Raw genomic sequence first — 24890 nt, forward strand, 5'->3', positions numbered from 1 at the left:
GAGTGCATGTGGTCCTTTTCAGATTGTATGATGATGCCCTTTTCAGATTAATGTAGTAGTCTGTTGGGTCCCCAGCGTCATGTTGTGAAAAGGTTTTAGTGTTTCGGCTCCAAACACAGGTCGTTCCACATACACATTGCTAATCGTGTTCCTGCAACAGCAAGCAGGTCCAGACTGGGTGGCCAACCGTGCTTGTTCCATAGTTATGTAATTACAGGCCTTAGCAAATGTGTCCCAGCTTGTAGGCATGAGACACAGGACAGCAGACTGTGTAAGCATGGGATCAGTGCCTCAGAGCATTTCCCTGGAGACACGCGGGGAAGCAGAAGAGAATTTAACACCTGAAAGTGCAAAAAAGTTAGAGTGGACATTTATTGAGTGATTAATACCAGGCACCAGGGAAAATGGGAAACAACTGGAATACCTTGCATTTGAGAGGGTTGCAGTGTAGGAGGGAAGTATCTGGAATGCTGAAGAACTGTCCGCTTGCTGTGTGTGTAATTGGAAATATTTGACTCACATTTGAGTAGGGATTGTTAGACACTAACTTGAGGTACGTGTCTTGCAATAATTGTTCATGGAGCAATCAAACCCATTTCCAAAGATTGAGGAGATCTGGCAGTTGAATAAATGTTCTTAGTGTTTTTTCTTAGCAGGTTATTCATGCTGTATTATGAACTGTAACTTTTGTGTGGCACATTCCAATGGTCTGAAAGGAAAATATTCTTTTTGGGCGGAGAACTTTGGTAAAAGGGAAATGACTACTTGAATACTGGTATTTGCGTAAATTCTTAATTTTTTCTAAAAGGCCCATTGAAGTAGTCTGGTTCCCCCACCCCCACTCAGAACAACATGTAGGTATCTAAAATAAAAATAGACAATAAACAAAGTTCACTAGGATGCCTAAAATATTTGAGTGTATTATCGATGGCAATATTCTCATTCCATTATATCTGAGTTCTAAACTTAGCTGACTAAATTGACTCCCTTCCTCTCCAAGCTTTGTTGATAATTGACTGCCGGACATTGAAAATACAGTGTGTGAAACCTGTCGTTTTAGTCCTATTATCTTTGTGTAGTCTGGGCTGTGCCTTCCTCTTCTAGAAACCTTTGTTTGCTCAAAGAGAAGCAGGAAAATGCCAATTGCCTTATTTTAGTATAGGATTAAAATACATGTGGTTAAGAACCTCACGGGGCCCAGAGGCTGGCTGAGTTTTCAATCCAAATAGAGAAGAAGAATGTTTGCTACCTCTTTGATAAAGGCACCGTGCTCTTTTGCTACGCAAAGGAAGCAGCTGCTGAGAGTTGATCTTTGAGGAACGGTGAGACATAAATGTGCCCCTCACCCTTTTAGATACCACAGCATGAGTTTGCCTTACTAAACATTGTTATAAAGGACACAAATGAAGGTTTCAGAAGCCACAGGACATTGCCAATTTCTGTTCTGGGGGTATGGATTACCAAGAGGAAAAGAATATTTTTTTATGTTTGGCACCAGTTGGTCTGGTTCAAAACTCCCATTTGTTGGAATAGCTAGTTCAAGAAAAGTGTGAGAGCCCTGGCCAGTGTTGCTCAATCGGTTGTAATGTCATCCCATAAAACTGAAAGGCCACTGGTTTGATCCCCCTTCAGGGCCCAGGCCCAGGTTGCTTGTTAGGTCTCCATTTGGCTGCGTGCAGGAGGCAACAGATTGATGTTTCTCTCCCTTTCTCTCTCCCTCCCTTACCCACTCTATAAAGTCAATGGGCATGTGCTTGGGTGAGGCTTAAAAGGGAAGGAAGAAATGTATGAGAAGACCAAACATACCTGAAGCATAGCTCTTCAGTGGAGCTTAAAATACGGTACCATTAGTTATCTGTGTTGTGTACCTAATGTCATCTAATTTGATCCTTTGTTATTTGTAATTTTTAACAAATCTGAGACATGAGCAATGTAATTCCATAGTATTTTGCTTCTTAATAGACTTTTTAAAAGATTTTATTTATTTATCTTTAGAGGGGAAGGGAAGGAGAGAAGGAGAGAAATATCAATGTATGGTTGCTTCTTCTGAGTCCCCTGCTAGGAACTAGCCTGCAACCCAGGCATGTGCCCTGACTGGGAATCAAACTGCGATCATGTGGTTCACAGGCCCGCACTCAATCCACTGAGCCACACCAACCAGGGCAGACTTTTTTGTTGGGATGTGGATTAAAACGCTGATTTAGAAGTTATTTTCAAAGGCAAAGACAGTCAGTGGAAGGTTTAAGATCATTTAAATCTTTATATGCGCCCTGGCTGGTGTAGCTCAGTGGATTGAGCACGGGCCTGCGAACCACACGACCGTGGTTCGATTCCCAGTCAGGGCACATGCCTGGGTTGCAGGCCAGTTCCCAGCAGGGGACACACCAGAGGCAACCATCCATTGATATTTCTCTCTCTCTCCTTCCTTTCCCCTCTAAAAATAAGTAAATAAAACCTTAAAAATATAAATAAATAAATAAATAAATAAATCTTTATATGCCATTGTCGTGTGTTTGAGTTCTGGGAATATATTAACTGTTTTGCAGGTGTGAGTATTGATGATTAGATGGTATTTCATTTCTTCGCATCTCTAGTCTCTTTAATTTCTTTGTGAATTTGAGGAGTCTGCAGCTCCATTGTTGCACAGTGTCAGAGGTCTGATGACTTGGATGTACTTCTTCCACTGACTGAAATTCCCCGGGCGTAGGTGACTAAACACACTGCTTTTATTGGTCCTTAACTCCCCTGGTTTTCTACCTTGGCCTTCCTAGTGTGGAGATTTCTTCAAGTGCCTATTGAGGGGGCTCAGTTATGAAAAAATAAAAGGGAAAGTTATTCCCAGAGCTAGTACATATCACAGGGGTCATATAGCAGTGGCATTTCCCTTTTTCTAAACTTAAATAAATGGTGCCAGATTTCAGAATAGATCTTAAAATCAGTGATGTGCCAAATCGAACAAGATCAGCAAATAAGCCAAATGATCACTGGAACGTTGCACTGGTGGGTTGAGTCTCTGACTTTCTTTTCACTTTCCTCTTCCTTGTATATGACCCTTAACTGTTCAAGCTTAGTTTCACATGAACTTTGAGAGGTCTTTTTCCCACTGGTATACATGAAGTGAAGTGAAAAAGAAGCTTTTCTCTGCCTTTCTCCTGAGATCCAGGATGCTAAATGCAGAGAATGTGGTCATCTTTTCCCAAAGACAGAGACTAAATGAGCTTTCAAGTGAGAAGCAAGGTGGCAGAGCTTAGCTCTCAAGTCTCGCGTCTAGACTTTGGCTCTGATCTTTCTAGTTGTAGAGGAACTGCCCTCTCACAGTCATTGCCTCTTCAGAATGATGCCATTGGTGAGGTGTGTATAATCAACTAATTAAAAAGTCTCTCCTCAGAGACCTTGTTGCTTTTTAAATGTTACTTACTGCACTGTTTTTCTGTTTAGCACCACTAGCCTGCCTTGGTGGCTTCTGGTTTTACCTAGGGGCTTTCATGCTTTTTCTCTTGGTTGTCCTAGGACCACACTACTTCTGAGATCCCTGCACTACATTGGTCTTCATTTGTGCTTATTTCGTGGCGTGGTTAAAATTGTTTTCCCTCATTCTCCTTCATGTAAAGACTTGTTTATTGGTTTGTGCTTTGGGTTTCATTTGAAAGCAAAACCAGTAAGAGGACTGGAGGGGAGAAATGGGAGGACAGCACATCTGTCTACACTGACTCTCCTTCTTAACCCTATGCAGATTTAGAAAAGTATGCAGCTGTGCCAGAGTATCACTCATCGAGTGCCCATAATACGAATTTGTGTGTGCTCTGCTAGAATTATACTAATTTTTTAAAAGATTGTATTTATTTATCTTTAGAGCAGAAGAGAAGGAGAGAGGGAGAGAAATATCAATGTATGGTTGCCTCTCATGCATCCCCTGCCAGGAACCAGGAACTGGCCTGCAACCCAGGCATATGACCTGACTGGGAATCGAACCGCGATCATGTGGTTCACAGGCCTGTGCTCAATCCACTGAGCTACACCAGCCAGGGCTATACTGTCTAATTTTTTAAGATCTTTTATTTATTTATTTTTAGAGAGCGAGGAAGGGAGAAAAAGGGAGGGAAACATTAGTGTGTGGTTGCCTCCTCAACCCAGGCATGTGCCCTGACTAGGAATTGAACCAGCGACCCTTTGGTTTGCAGGCCGGCACTCAATGCACTGACCCACAGCAGCCAGGGCTGTACTGTCTTATTTAATGACATCAGTATAATTTTGCTTAGTGTGCTCAGAAATAACCTTTTCTTTGCTTTTTTTCTGGGGCTTATTTTAAAGGTTAGTGTGATGCTGACCAATCTGAAGACAACAGGTTGGTTATAGAAAATTGGTACCTGATAAGAGTTGTGAAATATGTGAAATAATTGATCTTTGAAAGATATGGGCTATTGTTAAGGTATTAAAGGGACTTCAGAATTAAACATCAGTTATGTATTTATTGTTTTCTTTGTAGGTGCGTGCTATTATGATGCTAATCAGTCTATGTATGTGTTTGGAGGCTGTACCCAAAGCAGCTGCAATGCTGCTTTCAATGACCTCTGGCGACTTGACCTGAATAGCAAAGAATGGATTCGACCTTTGGCTTCAGGTAAGAGATAAGATGCTCGTCTTTGCTTTCTTAACATGTAACTACCTTTGCATGGAAACTACTGAATCATTTTTGGTGTTAGTCTCAAGGACAGGCTAATGGGGCCCTGGGTTCTTTGTCAAATATGCTGTGAAACTGCTAAGAGTAATATGCTTGTGTAAGGTCTTTGAATTTAAAAAATTATACTTTATTATTAGTATTTGTGCCTTGACAAAATTGCTATATACTACTGTGTGAATTCATTTGTGTGGTTTTCTCAAATACTTATGCAGGTATGATGTGCTCTTTGGTATGAAATTGAAGTAAGAGTAGAAACACAGAGTCGTGAGAACTGGAGTTGACTGACAGAAGCTATTGTCCCAGGGCTAAGATCTCTGAATATCTTCCTTGTTGCCAGCTGAGATATTTGGGGAGTGTATGGAACATGCCTCTGCCGGTTGCTCTCAACCACACAGGAGTGTGGGAAGATTCCACAGTAGGTGCATTCCTGCACTGACCTACTGTGCCAAAATTCTGGCAGAAAGAAATGAGATAAATTTCTCCTTTTTTGACCTAAACTTTCTTGGGGTAAAAAAATAAAGTAAAAACAATGGTTTTTGCACTCATGAGGTGGGGCAGTTTAAAAAGGCACAGTTATAAGATTTGAGGGGCTGATATGAGAGCTAGATTTGTTGGCAGGCTTTTCCCAAACATTCTTCATTTGGCTTTTCAAGGTTGGTTTGTATTTATTTATTTATTTATTTATTATTCACCGTAGGACTAGGGCACTTTGGGTTTTCCTTGTGTAGATTCCCTAGTTATTTTGGTCTTAATTTACTACTTTGATTATTAAATGGAAGGCAACCTGGTGTATTAGAAAGGGCAGTGGGCTGAGTAAGGAGACATGAGTTTTATTTGCTGGCATAATCACCAATTCTCCATGTCACTATGAACAAGTTACTGCATCTCTCTGAGAGACATATGGTGTAGGACTAGATGATTCTAGTTTTAAATGGATTGGGAAGGCCAGTTTTATCTTCTCTTTTGTTGTATAACACCTGGCTATGAGTGTCTAGGCCAGGGGCTTAAAACCCTTTTATGAGAAGCTGCTACATGTTGCTTCCCCAAAGCTGTGAACTTGTGTTCCTTCCTCCTGCAATAGGCAAAGAGAGGAGGGAGTAGCACAATGACAGTGGAGGACACTCATGGGTGGGACTCGATTTTATACAGATGAAGCTCTTGATTAAAGTATTGGAAGCTTCTAGCCAAGATGGAGGCATAGATATGCTTCACTTCCTCACATAACCAAAAGAAGGATAACAGCCGATTTAAAATAAAAAACAACCAGAACTGCCAGAAAATGGAACTGTATGGAAGTCCGACAACCAAGCAGACTGGTAGGAGGGGCGGAGGCAGACAGTCAGGGCAGACCAGGAGGAACAACTGGGGAGTGAGACAGACCACACAACCCGGGGTTCCAGCTCGGGGAAAATAAAGCCTCAAAACTTCTGACTGTAAAAATCTTTGGGGGTTGTGGGAGCAGGAAAAACTCCCAGTTTCACAGAAGAGTCCACTGGAGGGGTCCACAGGATCCTAGAACAGATACAAACCCACCTACACGGGAATCAGCACCAGAAGGGTGCAGTTTGCTTGTGGGTAGGGGGAGAAATGACTGAAAGGGAGCAAGAGCCGAGCAAGCAGCACTGTTCCCTCTGACCCCTCCCCCACATACAGCACCACAGTGCATGGGATGCATACCTAGAGCTCAGTCATTTACAATGTAACAGATGCAGTGGGACAAAGAAATGTGGTCCAAATGAAAGAACAGATCAAAACTCCAGAAAAAGAACTAAGTGACGAGGAGATAGACAACCTATCAGATTCAGGGTTCAAAACACAGGTAATCAGGATGCCTACAGAAATGATTGGGTGTTGTCGCAAAATAAAGGAAGAAGTGAAGGCTATACAAACTGAAATAAAGAAAAATATACAGGGAACTAACAGTGAAGGGAGGGAAACCGGGATTCAATCAATAATTTGGAACAGAAGGAAGAAATAAACATTCAACAGTAAAAGAATGAAGAAACAAGAATTCAAAGAAAAAAAAGAAGAAGAAGAGGCTCTCAGGAACCTCTGGGACAACTTTAAATGTTTCAGCATCCGAATCTTAAGGGTACCAAAAGGAAATGAGGAAGGGCAAGAAATTGAAAACTTACTTGAAAACATAATGAAAGAAAACTTCCTCAACCTGGTGCAGGAAATAGACATGCAAGTCCAGGAAGCTCAGAGAGTCCCAAAGAAGCTGGACATGAGGAGGAACCAAGGCACATCATAGGCACATCATAATTACATTACCCAAGATTAAAGATAAGGAGAGAATCTTTCTCTTTTAAAGTGGTTTTTGAAGTTTTGGGTGTGTGGTGTTTTTTTTTAAGATTTTATTTTTAGAGCCCTGGCTGGTGTAGCTCAGTGGATTGAGCACGGGCCTGCAAACCACACAATTGCGGTTCGATTCCCAGTCAGGGCACATGCCTGGGTTGCAGGCCAGTTCCCAGCAGGGGACTCATGAGAGGCAACCATACATCGATACTTCTCTCCTTCTCTCCTTCCCTTCCTCTCTAAAGATGAATAAATAAAATACTTTTAAAAAATTTTTATTTTTAGAGAGAGGGTAAGGGAAGGAGAAATAGAGAGAAACATCTTTGTGTGGTTGCCTCTCATGCATCCCCTACTGGGGACTTGGCCCACAACCCAGGCATGTGCCCTGACTGGAATCGAAACTGGCGACCCTTTGGTTCACAGGCCAGCATGCAATCCACTCAGCCACACCAGTCAGGGCATAAGGAGAAAATCTTAAAAGCAGCAAGAGAAAAGGATAAGAGTTACTTATAAAAAGGTCCCATAAGACTATCAGGTGATTCTCATAAGACTTAGCTGGAAAGACATATTCAAAGTCATAAAAAGCAAGGACCTACACCCAAGATTACTCTATCCAGCAAAGCTATCATGTAGAATGGAAGGGTAGATAAAATGCTTCCCAGCCCGTGCTGGTGTGGCTCAGTGGATTGAGCACTGGACTGCGAACCAAAGGGTTGCAGGTTCAATTCCCAGTCAGGGCATGTGGTTGCAGGCCAAGTCCCTAGTATGGGGCATGCAAGAGGCAACCACACATTGATGATTCTCTCCCTCTTCATCTCCGTTTCTTCCCCTCTCTAAAATAAATAAATAAAGCCTTAAAAAAGTTACTTCCCAGATAAGGTAAAGTTAAAGGAGTTCATCATCACCGAGCCCTTATGTGAAATGTTAAAGGGACTTATCTAAGAAAAAGAAGATGACAGATGATCAAAACTATGAACAATAAAATGACAACAAACTCAGAACGATCAACAACTGAACCTAAAAACAAAAACAAACTAAGCAAACAACTAGAACACAACAGAATCACAGAAATAGAGACCACGTGAAGGGTTATCAGTGGGGAGGAGGAAGGAAGAGAATGGGGGAAAGGGTGCAGGGAATGAGAAACATAATTGGTAGGTACAAAATAGACGGGTGGTTAAGAACAGTATAGGAAGCGGAAAAGCCAAAGAACTTCATGCATGAACATGAACTAAGCGGGGGGGGGGGGGGGGGGGNATGCATGAACATGAACTGGGGGGGGGGGATACTGGAAGGAGAGGAGGTGCAGGGTGAAGGGGGACAAAGGGGAGGGGAAAAAGGGACAACTGTAATAGCATAATCAATAAAATATACATAAAAAATAAAAGTATTGGAAAGGGGAACAAGTGTTAATCTTTTTAAAAAATTAAGGGTTAGTGCTATTTTAGGGCCCTCAGATTTTTGTACTTTGGATAGTTTCCTTTTCTTGCCCTTTGCCCCCTGTTGCACTTAGTGAAATATTGATTAACATTCGGAGTCACAGATTCTAAAATGTGGAGAGTCTTTTCAGTCTATACATCCTATTACCACTGTACTTGGTATCCAGGCCCCAGAGCAGCTTTGATTGTTCAGTCGCAAAATACTTACACTGCGTTTCTCCGTTTTGTAGCTAAACTTCATGCCTGTGATAACTTGGCCTGAGTGTTACTCTGTCTCGTAGAAGTGAGGCTCTGGCTTTGGGACCTTCATCGTCTGTTACTACTTTGCTTATTTTTCCTCATCTCTCCCTGTAAGATGGACATGGGTGTTTTTAAAAAAACACTGAGTTTTGAGACTGTTTTAAACTTTCCAAGGTAGAAAGTATCAGAGAAATAACTGACTTGATAATTCAGATTGTACAAAGAATATGAATTTTTAAAAATACGATGTTAGACTGTTCCCTTTTATAAAATCATGGGAGTTCCTGAATGTTTAAAGTAGTTTTCTAACAAAGTATGTTGAAGAATCTAGTTGCCGCATCACTCGTTGCTCTACTCTAGAGAGGGGGAAAACTTAGCTTTTGGAAATGTCTACTTTAAAAAAAAGCAAACATTCAGTAGTTTAATAAAGAACCCCTGAGAGTCTTGGTTAGGCGGAAATCCCATGGGAAGATTGCCTGAGGCAGTGTTTCTGTACGCTGTCATGAGTCTCAGCAAAATCACTCCGTAACTGGGACCTTGGTGAGTGGTTCTGAGCCAGCCACAGAGGTTGATATGTTTGACATGCCTGAGCCACCCACCCGTTTGAGTATGTGGAGGTAGGCAGGTTGGTGGGTGGCTGGGGGAGGGTGCTGCCCACCACCCCTTGGTGCCCACTTTGAAGTCGTCTTGTAGCATTTGAGTATTTGCAAATGATGAGTATTTAAAGCAATAGCTTTAACAGTTTGTAGTCTCCAGAAGTGTGGCTGTCTGGGGAAGAGCATTGGACAAACAGTGGGAGAGTGTGGGTTGGGAGGGTCTCGATAGGCAATGCTACTGCACCAGGTACTCTACGTGTTTGTTTGGTTACAGTGACGGTGGAGCTTTGTCCTTTTGGCTGGGTCCTTAGTCAGCTCAAGCTGCCATGACAAAATGAGTTGGTTGGTTTAAACAACAGGAATTTCTCCATTCTGGAAGCTCGGCCTCTTGAGATCAGGATGCTGGTGAGAACTCTCTTCTTGAGCTGCTTTTTGCTCTGTCCTCCCATGGCACAGAGATAGAGTTCTGGTGTTCCTTCCTCCTCCTCTTCCCTGCAGGAGCACTGATCCATCAGAAGGACTCCCCCTCGTGACTTCATCTAAACCTCATTATTTCCCGAAGGCCTGTCTCCAGATGCCATCACACTGGGGTTGGGGCTTCCACATGTGAATTTTGGGGAAATACAGTTTGGTCCACAGTGGTTGGAATTGATGTGATTTGCCAATGAAATCTTGTCTTTAGTTCCTTTTGAAATTTCAGAGGTGCTCCATCTGGAGGGAGCTCTGTGGTGATGAGTGTTGGAATGAATGACAGCTCTTACAGCCAAGAGACCTACAGTTGGCGCTGCTCAGACATTTCCAAGGAGACACCCCTTCCTCCTCCCTGTACACTGGCTGTTGTGGTCCCTGCCCTCGTGGAGCTCTTTGTAGTGGGGAAGAAACAAAAAACAAGTCAGTAACTTGTTAGAAATTATGAAGGAAACAAACAAGGAATGAGATACGGAGTAAGAGGGGAAATACTTTAGACAGGAACTTTTTTCCCTGAGCTCTGAAGGATGAAGAGCGGAGAAGTGAGAACGGCGTGTGTAAAGACCCCGGGACAGCAGAGGGAGGACTTCTGGAGGCCCTGAGAGCAGCCCTCGTGGACCCGGCGCGATGAGCCCGGAGTGGAGCGGCGTTCGCGGAGCTGTCTCACAAACCCAGTTCTGTGAAAATTTGAGGTTTTAAGCAGAGGAGTGTTAAGACCCAGCTTAAATTTTATTTTATTGATTTATTATAACATTTTAAATATTGTATCTATTTATTTTTAGAGGAGGGGGAAAAGACAGGGAGAGAAACGTTGATATGTGAGAGAAACAATGATCACTTGCCTCTCACACGCCCCAGCTGGGGACCTGGCCTGCAACCCAGGTATGTGCCCTGACTGGGGATCAAACCAATGACCTTATGCTTTGCTGGACAGCACTAAACCAGCTGAGCCACACCAGTCAGGATGGCCCAACTCACAGTTTAAAGAACACTTGCTGCTATGTAGGAAGTGGATTGAAGAAGGTAAGAAAATAAAAGAGAACAGGTAGGAGGCTATCAAAATAGTATAGGTGAGAGACTGATGGCTTGGACTAGAGTGCTAGTAGTGGGGATACAGAGAAATGGATGAATTTGAGCTGAGTTTTTGTGTTAAAATTGACGGGACTTCCTGAGGGGTTGGATAGGGGAAGGCGAGAGGACCAAACAGGCTGACTTATATTTCAGGTTCGTGCAGCTTTGTAGATAGTGGGGCTGTTTGCTGAATTGGAGAATAAATACTTGGAAGAAGTTTTGTTTTTAAATGTTTTAAACTTTTAAGTGGTGGTGTTAAGTCATTAATTCTTATGAGAGTTTGACATTTATTGTAAAACAGATGGCTTCACTTCCTGTAAATGACAGCACAGTCTTTCCTTTTGTTCAGTTAATTCTTCTCTTGTCCTTCATTCGTTCATGCAGCATGTATTTATGGATTGCCTGTTCTGTGCCTGGAACTGTTTCAGATGCTAGGGACACATAGCCCAACAAAACAGACAAAAATACCACTTCTCCCCTGGCTGGTGTAGCTCAGTGGATTGAGCGCGGGTCTGCGAACCAGAGGATCGCAGTTCGATTCCCAGTCAGGGCACATGCCTGGGTTGCAGGCTGGTTCCCTGCAGGCCAACTCCCAGCAGGGGACACACAAAAGGCAACCATACATTGATGTTTTTCTCTCTCTCTCTCCTTCCCTTCTAAAGATAAATAAATAAATAAAATTAAAAGAAAAATACCACTTCTGATGGCGATTAATTCAAATTAGGGAAGACAAATATTAAAAAGGACGAATGCATGTTAGAGGGTGATTAATGCTGTTGAATCAAAACTATAGCATGGTAAGGGGGTCAGGATTGAGGGGTTTATACCTAGGGTGATCAGGGTAGACCACCCTAGGTGTAATGTCACAGGGAAGGTGACATTAGAACAAAGACTTGATGGGTACAAGAAGTGAACCATAGGCATACTTAAGGAAAGGACAGTCCAAACGGGGAGAACAACCAGTGCACAGGGACAGTCAAGGGGTAATGAGGAATCGACTGGGACAGAGCGAACAAAAGCGAATGTACTAGGTAGGAGAGGAGGTTGGATAAATAATGGAGGGGAGGGTATCATAAATGTAAAAGCCTTTCTGGACATTGTAAAGACCAGAAAGGTCATTGTTATATTTTTTGAGTGAATGGCTGGTCATTTAGGTTACTGAGAAGACTGTGTAAAGAGGGCAAGTATGGAAATGACCAATTAAGAAGTAGCAATAATCTAGGTGAGAAATGAGAGAGGATGGTAACTTGGTTAACACCCTTGGACTAGGGTGTTAAGAGAAAAATACACCCTTGGACTAGAGTGTTAAGAGAAAAATAAAAACTGGATGGATTGGCCCTGGCTGGTGTGGCTCAGTGGATTGAGCACCAGCCTGCGAACCAAAGGGTCATGGGTTTGATTCCCAGTCAGGGCACATGCCTGGGTTACAGGCTAGGTTCCTGGTGTGGGGCATGTGAGAGGCAACCACACATTGATGTTTCCCTCTCTCTCTTTTTCCCTTCCTTGTCCTAAATAAAATCTTTGAAAGAAATAAAAAAATTAATAAATTAAAGAGAAACTGGATGAATTGGATAGAGCTAATGGGATTTGCCCATGGTTTGGATATGGAGTATGAAAGAGAAAGAGACAAGTCAAGGATGGCTCTAAGAGTTTTTAGCCTGGGTGTTTCAATGGAGTTGCCATTAACTGAAATGGGTAAGTATGTAGGGGGATGGTCAAGGTTGGCAAAGTACAGCAGAGATGAGAAATTTGGTTTGAAAGATGTCGAGTTTGAAATGCCTATTAGGACATCCAGGTGGAGATGTATGTGTCTGGAGTTCAGGGAAGACATGTAAGTTAGACATTTGTCTAGATGGCCAGGTGGGAGTTATTGGTATCTGGATGGATTTAAAGCCATGAGACTGGATGAGTTTTACCAAGGGAGTGAGTGAAGAAGAGGAGGTTGAGTGTGGGAGCTTCCAGCATTTGGAGATCAGGGAGGAGAAAGGGAAATAGCAAAAGACTAGAAGAGGAGCACCAGAGGGGTGGGAAAAAACCAGGAGAATGTGGCGTCTTGGAAGCCACCATACTTGAAAGTGTTTCCTGGCAAGGAGGGCATAATCAGCCATGTCTGGCAGAAGGTCAAGTCATATGAGCACTGAGAACTGACCTTGAATTTTATTTTTATTTTTTTAAAAGATTTTATTTATTTATTTTTAGAGGGGAAGGGAGGCTGAAAGAGAGGGAGAGGAACATCGATATGGGATTGCCTCTCATGCATCCCCCACCAGGGGCCCAGCCTGCAACCCAGGCATGCACCTTAGACTGGGAGTTGAACCAGCGACGCTTCAACTCACAGGCCAGCACTCAATCCACTGAGCCACACCAGCCAGGGCATGACCTTGAATTTTAAAAGAATTTAAATTCAAGAGTGTTTTTTTTTTAAATATTTTATTTATTTATCTTTAGAGAGGAAGAGAAGGAGAGAGGAAGAGAAACATCAATGTATGGTTGCTTCTCGTGCATGCCCTGCTGGGAACTGGCCCCAACTGGGAACTGGCCTGCAACCCAGGCATGTGCCCTGACTGGGAATCGAACCGCGATCGTCTGGTTCGCAGGCCCGCGCTCAATCCACTGAGCCACACCAGCCAGGGCTTCAAGAGTGTTTTTGATGAGTTGTAAGGATGAAAGACTATTTGGAATGGCTTTAAGACAATGGGGATTGAGCGCGGGCCTGCGCACCGAGGATTGCGGTTCGATTCCCAGTCAGGGCACATGCCTGGATTGTAGTCCAGTTCCCTGCAGGCCAACTCCCAGCAGGGGACACACAAAAGGCAACCATACATTGCTGTTTCTCTCCCTCTCTCCTTCCCCTCTAAAAAAAAAAAAAAGACAATGGGAAAACAGGAGTTAAAGATAGTAAGTATAAACAGTACATTTTTTTTTAGAGTTTTGCTATGGAGGAGAGCTGAGAAATAAGGGGCTGTAGAGATGGGTGTAGGATTAGTAGGTTTTGTTTTGTTTTTATTTTTTAAAGATTTATTTATTTACTTTTTAGAGAGAGGAGAAGGGAGGGAGAGAGAGAGGAAGAGAAATATCAGTGTGCAGCTGCCTTTTGTGTGCCCCCCACTGGGGCCCCAGCCCACAACCCAGGCATGTGCCCTGACCAGGCATGTGCCCTGACCAGCCCTGGCAACCTCCTGGTTCACAGGCCAGCACTCAATCCACTGAACCACATAAGCCAGGGCTGTTTTGTTTTGTTTTGTTCTAAGATGGCAGATTTTATAACATTTATGTGCTGATGGGAATGATCTTCTCAAGGGAGGAATTGATTTGGGTTGAGAGGAAGAATTGTTAGGGCCATGTTCTTAAGGATTAAGCTGGGTAGAATCTGCTATACCAGTGGAGAGGTTGGCCTTGGGTAGGGACATTGACTATTGATCCAAAGGAACGAAGAAGGAATATATAATTACTGATGCTGGTGAATGGCTAAATTTGGGAACTGGTGGCAGTTCTTTACTGATTGCTTTATCACTTGGAGAAAAAAATGTGGGTGAGACAGAACAAAAACGGTTGGAAATCCTGGCTAGTGGTTATGAATGTACAATTGTGTACATTATAGTATTTTCCAGGTGGTTCTAGGAAGTTGAATGTTTCCCCTCTGGTATTATATCAAGGTAACACCCTAGTTCTTAATCAGTTAGCTTGACTCAGCCTGTGGTCATTTCCCAAAGTACAGGAGTGGTTCTTGGGATAGGTATGTCAAAAGACTACTGTTTAAACCACTGTTTCTACTGTGCCCTTTATTCAGACTGAGACTGATTTTGGCATCTGTTTAATATGTAATATCATCATAAGTCATAGCCTTTTTTGGTAACTTAATCAAAATAGAAGTTTTCAAAACTTCTTAAATATTAGCCCACCCTGTTTCAGTTAGGAGAGTGTTGGGGGAGAGTCTGTTGATGTTACGTAAAGATTTAAAACTCAGCCTGTCATCTCGGTTAACCAGTGCTAGAGCACAGTTGATTTTCCCACCGCATTCTCCCCATGGATTCTTCTTTCCCAGGAATTTTTTTTCTTTCCAATTTCTTCTCTTTCAGTCACACATGCAGTTCCAAGTGATGACTTGTGGTTCAGACCCTTTGTTTTAGGAAAAAAGCACTCAAAGACAGAGATGTACAAACTAGATGCCTGCGCTAGGCTTGGGGATGCCACTCCTGACCTACTTGTCTCTGAACCTAATCACTTCTGTATTCTCTAGGCCTCGATTTCCTTCTTTGGAAAAAGGAAGAGATAGGACTACTGTTCTAAAACCCACATAGCAGATCACCTTTTTCCAAGTCACTGGGAAACTCAAAATATGCAGGGGAGTGGGGCAAAAGTAGGTTTATAGATGTTAGTATGGAAAACAGTACAAGAGTAAATAATAATACAAGAATAAGCTCTGTGTTTCACGTACTCGGAACAGTAAACCTACTTTTGCCCCGCCCTGTGGATTCCTTGGCTTCATGGCAGACTCGCTCACCTAATCCCAGGGGATTGGGGGCAGCGTAGTGTATCTGCATTTTTTAAAAAAGAGAAAATGTCCCAGTTGACTCTAAACCTAGCTAAATTTGGAAGTCCTGGACTTCTATAAGATTTTTCTTTATTTATAAAAATTTTTATTTATTTATTTTTAGAGAGAGGGGAAGGGGGGGAAAAAGAGAGGAAGAGAAACATCTATGTGCTCATTCAGTTGCCTCTCACACGCCCCCAACCTGGGACCCAGCCCACAACCCAGGCTTGTGTGTACCCTGACTAGGAATCGAACTGGTGACCTTTTGGTTCGCAGGCTGACACTCAGTTCACTGAGCCACACCAGCCAGGGCTTCTTGTTTTCTTATTGTACAGTCTGTGGCCTCACTGTGTTATCACAGTCTATTAGGTGGGTGTATAACATGCTAAACTGGACTCCTTAACCATTGTTAAGGAAGAAGGATGGCTGCTGTGTGCAATCTTAGTTGTTTCTTTTCCCTAGTCAGTAGGGAGCAGCCTGCTGTCCAAGGAAATGTGCGTGGGCAGGTTTGGAGGGTGGGGTGTTGTTCGCCCTGATTCTCCATACATGTTATCTAACCTTCAAACCAACCCAGTTAGGTTGGCACTAATATTACATTTGTTTTACAGAAGAAAATACTAAAGCTCAGAATCACCTAGTAATTTAAGATCACACAACCAATAAGTGATGGTGTAGTATTTTAAACCCAAGATTTTGTCTCTAAAGTCTGTATTTTTTCTACTATGCCATGCTATGAGTAGTTTTATTTTTCTATAATTATTTAATTTGTCAACTTTTAAATAGACTTTAATTTTAGAATATAACAGAGAGATTCCATCTATCCTACCTCCAGTTTTCCCTATTGTTAATATCTAGTCATAATAGTGCATTTGTGGCCCAGTGCATTGAGCATGGGCTATGAACCAAAGGGTTGCCAGTTCGATGCCCAGTCAGGGCACATGCCTGGGTTGCCAGGTCCCCAGTGGGGGCCACATGAGAGGCAACCACACATTGATATTTCTTTCCCTCTTTTTCTCTCTCCCTTCCCCTCTCTCTAAAAATAAATAAAAATTTTTTAAAAATAGTGCATTTGTGAAGTTAATGAACCAATATTGATGTATTATTATTTTATTATTATGTTTATATTCTTAGGGGAAGGGAGGAAGAAAGAGACGGAGAAAACCGTCTGTGTGTGGTTGCCTCTTACATGCCCCCTACTGGGGACCTGGCCCACAACCCAGGAATATGCCCTAGACTGGGAATTGAACCAAGCCCCTTGGTTCGAAGGCTGGACCTCAGTCCACTGAACCCCACCAGTCAGGGCCTGGTGCAATATTATTAATTAAAATCCAAATTTATTTAGATTTAGAATTAAAATCTAAATTTATTTAGATTTTTATTTAAAATCTAAATTTATTTAGATTTCTTATGTATGTATGTATGTATGTATTATCAGTAGAAAGGTCTTTGTTGTTGTTGTTGTACTCATCATGTCATGAGTTCATAGAGAATGGGCTCCAGCAGCACAGACTCCTTTCCATTGGGTCTCACAAAGTGCACTGCTCTGGGTGGAGTAAGTAGATGCTTCAGCTGAACCCTGGTACCTTTCTTTTTGGTGTCCTTCTTTTTCTGATCATTTTCCTTTACACGTTTCAGGAAGCTCTCATTTCTTAGAGTGCTTAATATGCTCCACCCGTACATTAATTCTCGTGGCAGGAATCTTGCCCTTAACCTGTTCACAGCAGTCCCCACTACCTGCTGGGTGACATAGACTCTTCCAGTTCTGCCATGGTAACGTTTTGGGCCATTTCTTTTTGCACAGCGCCCGTTCCCTTGATGGTCTGTAGCATCGCCTTTTTTCATACATTCACATGTCCGTGGCCAAAGGAGCAACTCCATGTTTTCTAAGGGCTCAAGAGGACATCTAGTGGGTGGCTCTCCTCTTTCCCTTTGTGTTAAGTCATTTTGGCAAATTACTGGAAAATGGCAGTTTCGGCCAAAATGACACCTTTTTTTTTTTTTTTTAAATCTGATGTCTTTTTTCTGTTCCAAGATCGCATGCAGGATACATTACATTTAGTCTTCATGTCTCCTTAGTTTTCCTCTTGGCTGTAACAGTAGCTCACACTTCCTGTTTGATGATCGTGGCAGTTTTAAGGAGTGTTGTCAGATGTTTTGTGGACCATCATTCAGTTTGGGTTTGTCTGATGTTTTTTTTGTTGTTAGACTGGAGTTGTGGGCGGGAGGAAGGCCACAGAGAGAAAGTACCCTTCTTGTCACATCACGTCAAGGGTACGTACTGTCAACGTGATTTTTCACTGTTGATGTTAACCTTGATCACCTGGCTGAGATAGTGTCTATTGTAGATTTCTCCCCTTTCAAATTATTTCCCCCTCCTTTAAAAATTATTTTCTATAGTTTTTTTCTTTCTCTTTCTGTGATTTCTTTTTCTTTATTTGTAGTTGCCCTTGTTTCTTAACATTTTATTGAATTTGGGGGAATAACTAAGCTCTTGGCTGTTATTCTACTAACAGAGTCAGTCAGGAAAGGATAATGAACAGAGGTATGTCATTTGAAGGAAACTTTTCACAGCTTAGAGAATTTTTAAATATCACCATGACTGCCTTTTAAATATTTTTGTGGGGAGCAGGATGCTGAAGACCACATATCTCTTTTATTACTACCTAACACAGTCAAGATCTTTCTAGCTGTCCAGAATCAGAAGCTCTATTGGGAAGAGTTTTGTTCCTTTAAGACTATTTCCTAGAAGAATCATATCTTCCAGAATCGCTGAGGAATCCTTCAGAAGAGCTAGATCACGTTTGGAGTCAGGGGCAGGAAAAAAAAGTGTTGGGCATAGTGGTGTCTGTGGGAAAGCTGGGGTACCCTTATCAGCTGGAATGTGCTAGATCTGTCCAGAAATAACTGCCCACACCGGTTAAGGAGTACTGTCAGATATTTTCAAATGTAAATGCTGCCTTACAAACGATGCACATAGGGCTCTTGGATTCATGGATGACGCTTTCTGTTCTGTGTACAGGGGTGTCAGACTCATTTTAACCGGGGGCCGCATCAGCCTCAAGGTTGCCTTCTTGAGAAGGCAGAGTTTTTTGTGATTCATCTTGGGGTTTGTCCTGGTTTTATTTGTTTTGTTTTGTTTTTGAAATGCATCCATGTGGTTGCATCTATCAGTAGTTTATTCCTTTTTATTGCTGTTTAAATGTTCTATAATGTGAATATACCACTTCTTCTTTGCCCCATTCTCCTGTTGATGGATATTTGGATTGTTTCCTCTTTGAATGTAGTTGTAATCAATATTCTTAAATAAGTTTGTGGGCATAAGCACTCATTTCTTTTTCTGTTTGAACTTTAATTCTGTTTATTAGCTATTTTAAAGGTTCTGATGCAACCTTTATAAAATTTTTTTATCTTTATCCGAGGACATGCTTATTGATTTCAGAGAGAGGGGAAGGGAGGGAGCGAGAGACGGAGAGAAACATCAACTGGTTGCCTGTTGTATGTGTGTTTAGCTGGGACTAAATCCGTAACTAGGCATGTGCCCTAACCAGGAATTGAATGTACAACTTTTCAATTTACGGGATGAAACTCCAGCCAATTGAGCTACACTGGCTAGGGCATAAGCACTCATTTCTTACTTAAGACTTATCAACCTGAAGAAATATTCCAGATATAGTAAGTATGCCAGAGATTTCTCTATTCACTTAGTCCTGCTCTAAATAGGAAGATTTGATGATATAACTATCACAGAGGTTTGAGGAGGAAAGACCACTTGGCGAATTAAATCAAAGGTGCAACTCATTGTTTAAGGACCTCGTGGCCTAAAGTGATTAGAGGAATATGTTGTGAGTGGGAGCGAGGCTAGTCAGAGATACTATTGAGAGCATGGGTTTTGTGCCAGGAGAACACAGGCTTGCATCCAGATCTCTGGTGCTTCATAATGGAGTGACCTTAGACAAGTTACTTAACATCTCATTTGCATCACCTTTAGCGTAGATGATAATACCTACCTTTCATATTTTTTGTTTAGATTACCCTTACAATATAATACTCAGATGGAGAGGGGATGTGGAAGCTAAGGAGTGGGCAGGGGTCATAAGTTATCCTCTAGCTCCCGAAGAAGCGTGAGAAGTGACTGCATTCATTCCTTTGTTCGTTCATCTTCACACCTTTGTTTATTGAGTGTTTATGCCCAGTGCTGTTCTAGGTACTACAGACACAGGTGTGAACAAGAAGCAAGGTATGCTAGGGGAAGACAGACAATAAACAAATAAACCAATGCAAAGGAAATATAAAGAAATAAGGAGAAAATAACTGGTAATGCAAGAGAGTAGATGGGGTGTTTAAAATAAGTTATAAAATACGTACAGACCCAGGATTTACATATATAGATGGATAGGTTTTTAAAGAAAATCTGATTTAGGAGGAGAAAAGTAGCAAACTAACAATTAGGATTCTGTTCAGTTTATTATAATTTATTTATAAGGCTGATTGGGTTTTTTAAAAGATTTTATTTATTTATCTTTAGAGGGGAAGGAGAGAGGGAGAGAAATATCAATGTATGGTTGCCTTTTGTGCGTCCCCTGCTGGGAAATGGCCTGCAGGGAACCGGCCTGCAACCCAGGCATGTGCCCTGACTGGGAATCAAACCGCAATCCTCTGGTCTGCAGGCTTGTGCTCAATCCACTGAGCTACACCAGCCAGGGCTAAGGCTGATTGTTCTTATAAAGACGATGTATTTGATGAAAATAACTATGAAGTATTTGAATCTCCATCTACATTTTCTTGTTTTCCTGAAAGGAAGGCACCCAGAACCCAGACACCACTTACATATACTGATCTCTGTAGAAGGCATAGGATGTTACTGAAGTGGCTGAATTCGTTGTATCAGCTTCTTCCGGATCTGTGGACCCGGTCCTGGTTACTCTTTCTGAGATGGTGATTTCTCCTCTGGCCGTATGTGATCCTGGAACAACCCAGATATATGGTGGTCCCAGGGGATGTGGGTGAGAGCAGAGCCAGTGGGTTCCCCTAGGAAAGGAAGGGATCCTTCCTGTTCAGATCCTGGGATTTTTCCAGAATACATGCTTTTCTAAGGTGGATGCACATTCTCTCCTGTTGAAGAGAAGAGTGGGAAAATTTGCAGAGCTCAAGTCTGGGTAAATTTTAATACTCTGGAGGAGAGAATAAATAAGATTACCCCATATTTCAGTTTGGCTCTCTCCCACCTGACTAGGATTGTCCTATTTTGACACCAGGCCAGAAACTTTATGACTAGCAACATTGTTTTCACTTTTAAACAGAGCCACTTAAAAGAGAACCCCCCCCACCACCACCACACACACACCATTAGAACTGCAATTAACAAGTTTATCAGATTAAACTGAGACTCTGGACCTCTTCTCCTTTCCCAGAAATTGAATCAAAAGACTACTTCAAATGGTAACAAGGAACTATTACAGGTTTTCATGTTGTTAATTTTTAGCTGATAAGTGCTACCCTATTTATCAAATGGTCTTTCATGTGGGTTTGTTTAGAAGTGAAAACAATGCCAATAGGGAATTTCTGTTATTTCTGCCTGTGGCACATATAGTTAGACAGGATCTAAAAGTTTCTCATGCCCATTACAAAAGTTCCTGTTGTTTTGGATGTACTGTAAATGACCTAAGGAGTGATGTTTACAAAGATGTGGGTATAATTTTAGTAATAAAAATGTGTGCCCTGAAGCCTGGGATCCAGACAAGGTTTGTCTGATGTCAGTGAGTTGTTTTGATATCAAGCTTTAACTTTCTGGCCATGTTGCATTGAGGAATAAAATGAAAATAAAAGGGAGTGGAGGGTGGGGGACACCTAAAGAGTGTTTGGCTTTTGCCCTGATGAAAGGCCCACTGCTGGGTGGCCTTTCAGCAGTGTGAATGAGATTAACTGGAGCCAGTTCTCATACCAACTCCTGAGGGATCTGTAACCATTTGGCCTCCATGGATTGGTTCAGTTCAGTTAGCTTTTTCATAAAGAATAGTTCCGATCCTCTAGCATAGTACCATATTCTGCCATGTATAATGCGTTCCTGTGCATAATGTGCACCTATGTTTTTGCGTGTTATACATGGGATTATTATGCCCATGGTACGTAATCATTATACCCATGTATAATGCACATCTTTATTTTTCCCTCAAGAAATTAGGGCTAAAAAGTGCACATTATACAAGGCAGAGTATGGTACATATAATCTTATTGGGAGACTCCAGTCTTACTGGGATAATTGCAGCACAGTGTGCTAAGTGCTGATTGAGGTAGATAGAGGTTGTCTTATCCCCATCAACCCTCCTTCCTAATGGGGAGAGATGTCGCCGGCAGTAATCTGGAAAAAAGCCATCCGTATGCAGAATAATTTAGTTCTTTTGAGTTCAGTACTGTGTCCTTGGTGACTAACTTAAAATCCTGATTTTAGACTGAGTTAAAGAGCACACTTGGCTAGAACCAAGTCTTAGAAAACAGGAGTTTGGGGGTTCTGCAGTGACCTGGCCAAAGAATAACTTGATGTTTGCCTCCTACTTTCCTTCTTTAAATAAGCATTATAGCCCAAGCTGGGTAGCTCAGGCAATTAAAGCATGTCCTTATACCTTAAGCTTGTGGGTTCTGATCCCCAGTCAAGGCACATACAAGAATCAACCAATGAAGCCCTGGCTGGTGTAGCTCAGTGATTTGAGCACGGGCTTGTGAACCACACCATTGCGGTTTAATTCCCAGTCAGGGCACATGCCTGGGTTGCAGGCCAGTTCCCAGCAGGGGACTCAGGAGAGGCAACCATACATTGATATTTCTCTCCTTCTCTCCTTCCCTTCCCCTCTAAAGATAAATAAATAAAATCTTAAAAAAAAAAGAATCAACCAATGAGTGTAGAATAAGTAGAACAACAAATTGATATCTCATCTCTCTCTCCCCCCTTCTCCTCTTCCTCTCTCTCCCCCTAAAATCAATCAATCAATAAAAAGTAAAATAAGCATTGTAGTTTTGTATCCTCTGTGGACTTCTACCTAGATGCAGACTTGCTGTAATTATCAGCCACATTGATATTAAAATGGAAATATTTTCATCATCAGAAGAGAAATTGATACCTGCTCCAGACAGAACTCCTGGCGGCCTACTTTGGAGACCATTCTGAATTGTTTTTGTCATCTAGGTGTTTACAGCCCAGGAGGGTTTTTTATATTCATGAATTACGAAGTGTTCTTGGCTCCTTGTTCCTCAAATCATAAAACTGTGAAACATGCTTTTCTTGTTCCCATTACAAAATATTGCCTATAAAATGAAGTTTAGATGCATAAGCAGTTAAATTATAACTCTAGTAGTTTGAAGAAAAACTAAAGGGTCTCTTGCCTCCTAAGTTGTGAGTGCCGACCTATCCTCTTGGGCCCTCGAGGTTTTCTGATTCAGATGCTAAAGTGGTGTTCTGGGAAATGCCTTTCCAAATTATCCTCCTGACCTCTGAACTCCTGCTGTCATGGTCAGTTTCTTCACACACCACCAGAATGACAGCTCTATCTAGCTGGATGCTTGATCAGCTTCCTAAGACCCAGTTTGGGTCCTATCAGCAAGATCTTCCCCCACACTCCTCTCCCACGCACGCACCAACTCAAGACTCCTCACCACCACAGAAAATTGCCCACACAAAAGAAACTGAGTTAGGGTTGTTGGTTAATCTGGTCTCTCTGGTCTCACTTTGCTCTCAAGGCCAGTTTTGTGTGGGAAGGACTGGTGAACCACATGTGGAGTGAATGCCTTCTGTGGGGCCTCTCCTGAGGAAGCGAGTGCGTGTGGCGAGTTGTTAGTGTGAAATGGAGACCAGGGTCTGAAACATCCGTACCATTATTCAGTCTTCAATGTCCACTTTGCCATCACGAGTGTAAAATAATTTGAAAGCATTCAGGGAAAAAATCTTAACTGCCAATTAAGCAGTAAGTCTGTGCCCCCTTTAAAAGGCAAGTCACACACAAAAACATTCTGGAATTTCATGAGCAAAGTGGAAATGTTTTTGTCTAGTGCTTTTCTTCTGCATTCATTGGCATGCTAGTGAGTCCGACAGTTAAATTTTTTATGTTCATAGTTTTCTTATTTTCAAACTTTACCTCTTATAAGTCCCTAATTTCTAGTTTTAGATTTTTCTATTTTCAAAGTCATGGAGAACAATTATTAGCAAGTCACTTATGTCATAATTATTATTTTTGTCACTTAGGTCACAGCAAAAGTGACAAATTGAGGAGGAACATGATTAAATTAACTTTCATTATGACCCTGCTTAGTTATGGAGAGATTTAAGTAAGATACTGAAATTAGAATGATTTGCCTGAATTCCTGTAGGTGGAACAAATTGTAAAATTTATTTTGCAGAGGTGAGAACATCTAGGGAAATGTTTGTATATTGAAAATGTTAAAACTAGTTTCTTTCAGCCCCTCTTTGATCGAAGCATTTGTCAAGGAAAACTGACCTTGGACCTTTGTCCTTTACTATCAAAATGAAGGGTCCCAAAATCTAGACCCCAGACATCACTCACCTGTGAGCTTGTTAGAAATGCACCTTCTCCTTCCTCACCCCTTCCTGCTAAACAGAGAACTCAGAAGGGGCCCCTCCCCCAAATGTGTTGTGACAAGAACTACAGCTGTATGGGGAGAGGTGGGGAGGGTAAGGGGGATAAATAGCACTGGAAAGAAGACGTGACTCGGGGGAGTGAACATAAAAGGCAGTGTGCAGACAATGTGTTGTAGAATTGTACACCCAAAACCTACATAATTTATTAACTAATGTTACCCCGATAAATTCAGTAAAAAATATAAGTCAACATAAAAAAACTACAGCTGTAGGGGAATGGTAACTATTATTTATAACATCTTAATACTAAACTAATAACATTAATCAATAATCATCATCTGGAGATGTAAAAATAATTTTTAGTCTTGCATAAAATACAGGCACCCTGATGAAAACAGTTTCCTGTTTTATCTTATATCAAACCGTCGAGCTGCTCTTCCAGCCCTAGGTTTTCCATGAGTAGAAACTGCAATTGTGGGAAAGTGGCACAGAAACCAGACCAGAGTTAGGAATTGCTTCACTGTTTTTACTGTCTTTGCAAAAGTAAACAAGAATGCCTTGTAATTCTACCACAGTCTTTCACATGTGAAACTTTCTTCTGATTCATAGGAACCTTGGGAAACACCTGAACCAATTAGCAGTTTTGGGGATGCTGGTTCTGTGTATAGGCGCCTATCTGATCGTCCCATTTCCCACAGCCGCCTTTTTGGCTTGTGCCTTGTTTTGCATTTGCTCCATTGATCGTATCTGCTGTGCGATTAGGCAGCCTTTGGTGTGTCTGGGGAATGAATCCTGTGAGGAGAGCATTGGCTCTGGGGGGACAGGCTCGAGTGACATGGTGTCTAGCTTTGATGCAGGGCGCATTTTGTCCTGTGGTGCTCGGTGGGGAGCTGCACAGGAGCGACACCCTTTCTTGTCCACGTTTGCGATACAGCAGTGTTCAGAACGTGTCTAGAGGCCCAGTGATCTCATTATT

At 42.0% G+C, this 24890-nt stretch overlaps 1 protein-coding gene across 2 annotated transcripts in view; it reads left to right on the forward strand.

Annotated features, from left to right (window-relative positions):
- FBXO42 (F-box protein 42) overlaps nt 1-24890 on the forward strand; it is a 90448-nt gene that overhangs the window by 50844 nt on the left and 14714 nt on the right. For both annotated transcript variants that reach the window (XM_037045123.1, XM_037045124.1), the window contains one exon: nt 4487-4621. In XM_037045123.1, the coding sequence (XP_036901018.1) occupies nt 4487-4621 (135 nt within the window). The remainder of the gene's footprint in view (nt 1-4486; nt 4622-24890) is intronic.

The sequence above is a fragment of the Sturnira hondurensis genome, unplaced genomic scaffold (assembly GCF_014824575.4).
Source record: "Sturnira hondurensis isolate 20B ecotype Veracruz unplaced genomic scaffold, ASM1482457v3 Scaffold0004257, whole genome shotgun sequence".
Taxonomy (NCBI): Eukaryota; Metazoa; Chordata; class Mammalia; order Chiroptera; family Phyllostomidae; genus Sturnira; species Sturnira hondurensis.